Below are 6,352 nucleotides of genomic sequence, written 5' to 3'. Positions count from 1 at the left end.
ATCCTCAGTCACTAGTACCACAATCTGCATTTTACAGAAGTGGTTTCCCAGTCACAGAGTAAGTCATTGTCCTGGTTAAGCTTCTGTTTAGCATGGGATAGGAACAGGTAGTAAGTGTCCCCATTTTTAACTTGACATAACTTGTTCATCTGTTCATACTCTTAGCAAAGGTGTTTCACTTTTTAGATAGGTTACATTTTGGGACTGTCATTTTTACAGTGTCTTTAAATAGATATTTATTGTTAATCACATTTACACACGTAGCATTAATGTAACATAATGAAACAACTCCCTCTACAGAAAGATAGCAAACTCATACTTGTATTATGGAAGGTATTTGACTTATATAAATTAAGACTTAGGGGAGCTGGACTACATAAGCTCATGAGGTCTCTTCCCGTTCTACTTTATGGTCTTATAAATGCAACCATATTTTCCTATGATCCTATGATCTTATAAATTCAGAGAGGTCCCAGGGTAGAGAGGAAAACTAAGACAACCATACAAAAGTACAAACAGAGGACTAAAAATACTATATAATATATCTTTATTCTTAAAAGAAAACCAGCTACTAATTTAAAATATCGCAACCAAATCAGCTTAAAAAGAGAAGAGGAAAAAGTCACATACCCCTAAACCCCTATCTTTATACAAGGCCTTTACCCAGAAATCCTGAAACTCACATGAAGGCAAGTAAAAATCTGGTAATTTACTGAACCTCTTTTCTCTGACAGACATTTCTCCTACTTTTGTAAATAATAACTTTTACGCCTTGCATTTCTTTGAAAAAAAAGATTCAGGAAATGATGCATGAAAATGAACAGGTGCCTGACATTGAGAAACTAGATCAGCAGGAGTTCAATCTGGATGCAGAAGAACAAGAAAGGCTGCAACTGGAGAGTGAACAGGAAGTGGCCAGGGTAGGTTAAATAAGATGGAAAAGTTTAAACTGATAAAGGTGAAATAAAGAGAAGGAATAATAAGAAAAGAGCAAAAACATTTGCAATACATTAAGTTGAGAAGCAGTTCAAATGTGATTGAATACCATTAAAATATTAATAATTGGAGTTATCTCACTAGAATGAATTTGGTTGTTTACTTATGAATGTCTATCAGTGGAATAGAGGGTCATAGTTCTGAGGGGAGCACCTGCAGAGCAACTACATTTTGACATCCTTATTTATTGTTGTACTAAATACAATTATTCTTCCTCAAGTGGTTGTCCATACATATTCCATGGTAGCTGAGCATATCCCAGTGTGCACAAGTTCAAATTCCTTTTGGATAGTGTCTATGGGAGCTGGATCTGAGCTCTGTGAGCCCTCACAACCACCATTACTGAAGGTAATAGGTGTCCCTGGTGGAACCTTCTCTGGATTGTCTGTCCATATCCCTGTGGTCCATCCGCAGGAGAGACTGCCTGGAGCACATGTCTCAACAAGCCCAAGATGGCAAAGTCTACATTCAACTTCTGTACTCTCCACCTTTGTTCCCCTTTTGTAGTGTGCAGAGCAGGAGCATGTGTTATATCTGTGGGATTTTGTTGGGGGACCCACTGAAAACTGCTTTATTTTACATCCCCTCCTTTTTTCCTATATACCTTAAAGGTAAGGAAGGAGATTGAGATGGAGAACCTTGCCAACTGCTATTTGCGTGACATTCTCAAGCAGCAGTGCTGGGACTCCATGTCTGTCAAAGGACGTGCAGTTAAGGTAACTTCTACTACCACTTCATTTCCTGCTTTTCCCAACAATAGTTTGAGTCATAAAAGTACTGGAGCTCAGTATGGAGAAAAGTTACTACAATTCTAGCTTGCAGAGTGTCTGGGAAAGAAGTTGTTGCTTCGCAAAACACATATGAGCCTTTCATTTAGCAACCTGAGCTTGGAACCCTGATAGCTCTGAGTTCAAGAGAAATGTTTCTTTCTGATAAAAAGCATCCATGTAATACCATACTGTTACAAAATCCTTTCATACAGAGTTTCTCACGTAAGTGTTGGTTATCTGATGAAGTGAACTTGGTTTTATGAGAGCTTGTGCTCTAGATATGTATCTTTTTTAGTTAGTCCCTAAAGGTGCATATTGGCCTTTCCTTCAGGTTAGTATTTACCAAAGCAAAAATCTATTATATTTCTAAATGCAGCTAGTGTAACTACTACTGCACAAAAATACAAGGAAGGGAGTGTCAGAAACACTCAGAAAGACCCCAAGGATAATGCCAGCCTCAATCCTGCACCTAATTTCACTAAGGTGGACAAGATCATGCACTCAAAAAAGCTTTTCCTTTTTTAAATTTCAAAATATTTAAAGTAAAGTATCTGATAACATCTGAAGACCTTACAATATTGTCCTACTCATGATTATTCCTCAGTTTTATTCATAACAATAAAGGGACTTACTGTAGCCATTTATTGTCTAGGTACAGAACAATCAGGTGGCCAATGTTTAAGTATAACTTTTTATTTAATTCCCTCCCATTCTACAAGTCCTTCCATACCGCTTATGAGGTAAAGAATTATCCTATGAAGGAACGGGGTAAAGAAGAGCTGGAGACTTTGGAGAAGGTCCTGCAGTTAAAGAAGATTGAGTGTGCTGATCTTAAGGTGCAATGTGTCCAACAATTCCTGCTCTGTAGAAGTGTATTTTAGCTTGGGGTCTTCTCCACAGATATCTTAGCCAGACTTAAGGACAAGGCTGTCCAACTTCTAAGCAGCCAGGGGCCACGTACCTCATGGGGTGCAAGCCCTGCAGGCTGTACCACTGAGGGTCACAGGTCTCTGGGCTCTACGCCACGTGGATGACCCCCATTGCACCATGCACCCGCACCCCCTCTCCATGCTGCAGCAGGCACCTGCACGCATTCCCCAACCCATCACACCAGTAACCCCGTGGGGGCTCCTGACCCCAGTGCTGCAGTGCATGCCTGCATGGCTCCCCAGTGCTATACCATGCGCCCACATGGGTGCTCCCCCCAACACAGCACTGCACACTGTGTAGCTGTGACTTCAACCTGAGTGCCCTGCCCTGTGCCAGTGACACTGCACTGCGCCCTGGCAGGTCTACACTGGAGTAGGAAGAGAAAACCTGAAGACTCCAGCTGCAATATAGGAGGAGTTGCAGCCAGCTGGGAGCCCAGAGCCACAACTTAACCCCTTTAGGCCACCAGTTGAACAACCCTGCCTAAAGAGATAGGAGTATTAGTCTAAGTGATTAATCTACTGTGTTTTTGGATATTCAGATTCGGAAGGAGATTATTGAGTTTCAGCTTCCAACAGTATCATCAAAAGAGGAAGGGGAGAAAGTAGAAGAAGACGTGGTGGCTGATGAGACCACACCCACTGCCTTGATAGGGAGCCTGAGTGCTCAGTACGGTGGAGATACAGCTGTCCTGTATCCCCAAATGGATCTGCACACCCGAGAGCAGAAGATTAATCAGATAATTTTACTGCAGGTGATCTCTCCATAAACGTTCATTGCTGCATTGATACTATTGCACGTACAGGTTCTTGGCCAGTCAGAATTGTTGTTGGATTTTTTTTCAGCAGTGTACTGTCCTGCTGAGGGAAAGAAAGGATAAACCCTCCCACAGTATCCCATTCCTCTTGACTCACTGTTCTCTCCTTGCTTAAAGCCCTATCTTCATCATTTAGTAAAAACATCAGTTCCTCTCCCTACCACCAGGTCTATTCCTGCTATCACAGCCATTTTATAAAAGTTAACAAAAGTTACAGAATAGTTTTGTGTCTGAGGATGTTCTGCATTGTGCCAGGTTGGAGTTGGTTAGAATACTGTACTGGATTCAGCACATCCTTAGAGCGATACAGGGTAACTGAGCCCTTCAGTTTTGTCTACCCAGAGTTGAGGGAGGCAGAGCTCTTCAATCACACAAGAAGTATAAAATCAGCAGATATCCCTGGGGTTTAAAATAAATGGGGAAGAAACAGGGAATATGCATCCCTGGCACCAGCCCTTTGAAGGAACAAGGCCTTTTCTGCTACATAAGGGCTTCCAAGATGCTGTTAGTATTTTTTTTAAGTTGGAAGTGATGCAGTGTCCTTGGTCCTTTCCTCCCAACATCAGTGCCATCGCTGCATTTCATGGGAGTAGAGCAAAGGTCCAGAATCCCTACACTATTGGCATAAGTATACCCCTGCACCTGTGCTGTGCTGTGCTGTGCTATGTAGATCTTGGCACAGTCTAACACCCTGCCTGCAGGGAATCAAACTGCAGGATCTCAGGCATTGTTTATAAGGTGTTTTTGGATCCTTTGTGAGGCAAAATGCCATATTAATTTAAAATATGGATAAACTCCCATTGTCATTTGGCACTGCAGTAAGATAGGCTTCTTATGTATCCTGCGTGCTACACTATGCATTTCTGTTTATTGAGGTTCATTTTCTATGAAGCTGAATTCAGCCTTGGAGCAGAGGTTAGACAGCAGTGTGAAGTCAAACATCATTGCATTTTTTAACCTTGACATTTGTGTACCAAAAAGATTCAATGGAAGAGCAGTTCCAGCTCAGTCTACCCCGATATATGAATCTGGCATGCTGTCATTAGAAAATAGTGGGTTTAACATGAATTATAGGAGTTTAGTAAATGAGTACAGCCATTTTCCCCCTTCCTGCTGCATTACATCTCATCTGCCCTATTACCAGTAGTTTCAGAAATAGGTTGAGCAATCATGCATACAAGTACTTATTGTGACACACATTGTAAGCAGGTAGACATCTTGAAAGATGGACTTTAATAACTTAATTCAGCCCAGTTATATTTCATTCTCTTTAATAGACATAACAGAACAGGTGCATGTTTTTCTTTTTCAATAATCCAATTCTCCTTATTGAAATCATTTAGACTAAAGAAAGAATATACCTATTTAGATTACAGACCTTATAAAATGATTATCAAGGCTCTGGTCTGTTTCACATGCTTGTATCTTGCCATACTTATTAATTTCATTGGTACATTAAATATGTGCAATATAATGCTGTTCCAGTCAGACAATCACATTGCCAGAACATTAAGATTGCAGAAGCAATCAAAATCCAAGAAATAATTAAAAAAAGGTTGCCCACATGACCTTAATTCTGCTTCTTTGTATCTGGCCTTATGATACCATCTTTAATTATATATTTTTCTTCAGGACAGCTACTTCATTCAGAGTTCATGCTACGAAGCAAAGTGTGACTAATTTTTAATCTAATTTATATAAACTAAGAGAATGCTTTTTTCATAGGGAACTTTGGAAAAGACAAAAAGGAAATACCAGAAAAGAAATGGAATATTTCTAGGATAACAACAGAAAGAAATAATAAAAGGGTTTGCCAGTCTGTCCTTCTTATTTTTGCACTCACATGCTTAACAGAACCAGAATTCTACTTTTAGGGTTAGAAGAGGTTTACTAGTTTTCACACGTGTGCTTTGTTTTTCATTTCGTGGTTGGTTGGTGAGCAGCGTACAGGCATGAAATAGAAACATAACGCTGTCACCATTTCCTTGTATGGTATTTCAGGACATCATTTACAGAGTGAAAACTGCCTTTAACAAGGAATTTGACATAGTGGCTCGACAGAAGGAGCAGGAGATAGTAAGGGTCAAGGAAAGGAACCTGAGGATCCAGGAAATCTTAACACAGCTTGATCTCCAGGAGGAAGTCTGGGAACCGACTCTTACAGATGATGAGATACCAGAGCGTGTGCTCACTGTCCAGGATTCTGAGGTGCTGAAGAACACGGCTTTCTCTTTCATCTGCTACTTGTGCAAACATAGTTCTCTCCTTCTACCTCTTCAAGTCAGCATAGAAAACTAACTATAAAACTGATGTGTTATATGTATGCAAATTCACTCTTTTTTGTGCTTTGCCTTACTTTTTGGATTTTGATCTGTCCGTGTGTTGGTGGAATGTTCTGAATAATTCTGGATAGAGAGATGGAAAGAAATCTGTAGCATCTGATACTTAAATTGCCAGTAGCAAAAGTTTCTAGACTGGAACATCGGGCTGCCTGTGTATCCACAGCATAGGTACCCATCCTCCTTATCCTGCCGCCATTCCCTCTGTAAGGGAATACCTGCACAGGTGTGAGAGAGGATAGTTTGGTTTCTCTGCTCATCTTTGTGTCCTGTGATGCAGGTATGGAAATGACACAACTTATTTTGCAGATTTCTCACAAGAGCTATTTATTGCTGCTGACTGATGATGGATTGTGTTGGGAATTAGATTGAAAATCCCACACTCCTATTTTTTTACATGTCAGTTTTTGCAATATGATCTCTTTCCTAGCAGTCACTTGCCTTCTGTACAGTATCTGAATTTATCTCAAAGGGGAAGAATTAATTGGTGCTTGTATCCC

The 6,352-nt window shown here is 40.4% G+C and overlaps 1 protein-coding gene across 2 annotated transcripts in view; it reads left to right on the top strand.

Moving 5' to 3' along the window:
* The window catches only part of CFAP43 (cilia and flagella associated protein 43), a 64,106-nt gene that overhangs the window by 42,272 nt on the left and 15,482 nt on the right, over positions 1-6,352 (top strand). For both annotated transcript variants that reach the window (XM_019502773.1, XM_019502772.1), the window contains exons 21-25: positions 795-920; positions 1,608-1,712; positions 2,486-2,602; positions 3,238-3,450; positions 5,515-5,721. In XM_019502773.1, the coding sequence (XP_019358318.1) occupies positions 795-920; positions 1,608-1,712; positions 2,486-2,602; positions 3,238-3,450; positions 5,515-5,721 (768 nt within the window). The remainder of the gene's footprint in view (positions 1-794; positions 921-1,607; positions 1,713-2,485; positions 2,603-3,237; positions 3,451-5,514; positions 5,722-6,352) is intronic.

Source organism: Gavialis gangeticus, unplaced genomic scaffold (assembly GCF_001723915.1).
Source record: "Gavialis gangeticus isolate Ggan-Ray unplaced genomic scaffold, GavGan_comp1, whole genome shotgun sequence".
Taxonomy (NCBI): domain Eukaryota; kingdom Metazoa; phylum Chordata; order Crocodylia; family Gavialidae; genus Gavialis; species Gavialis gangeticus.
Note: the sequence above shows the minus strand (reverse complement) of the source record. Positions and strands in the feature narration are given on the sequence as shown.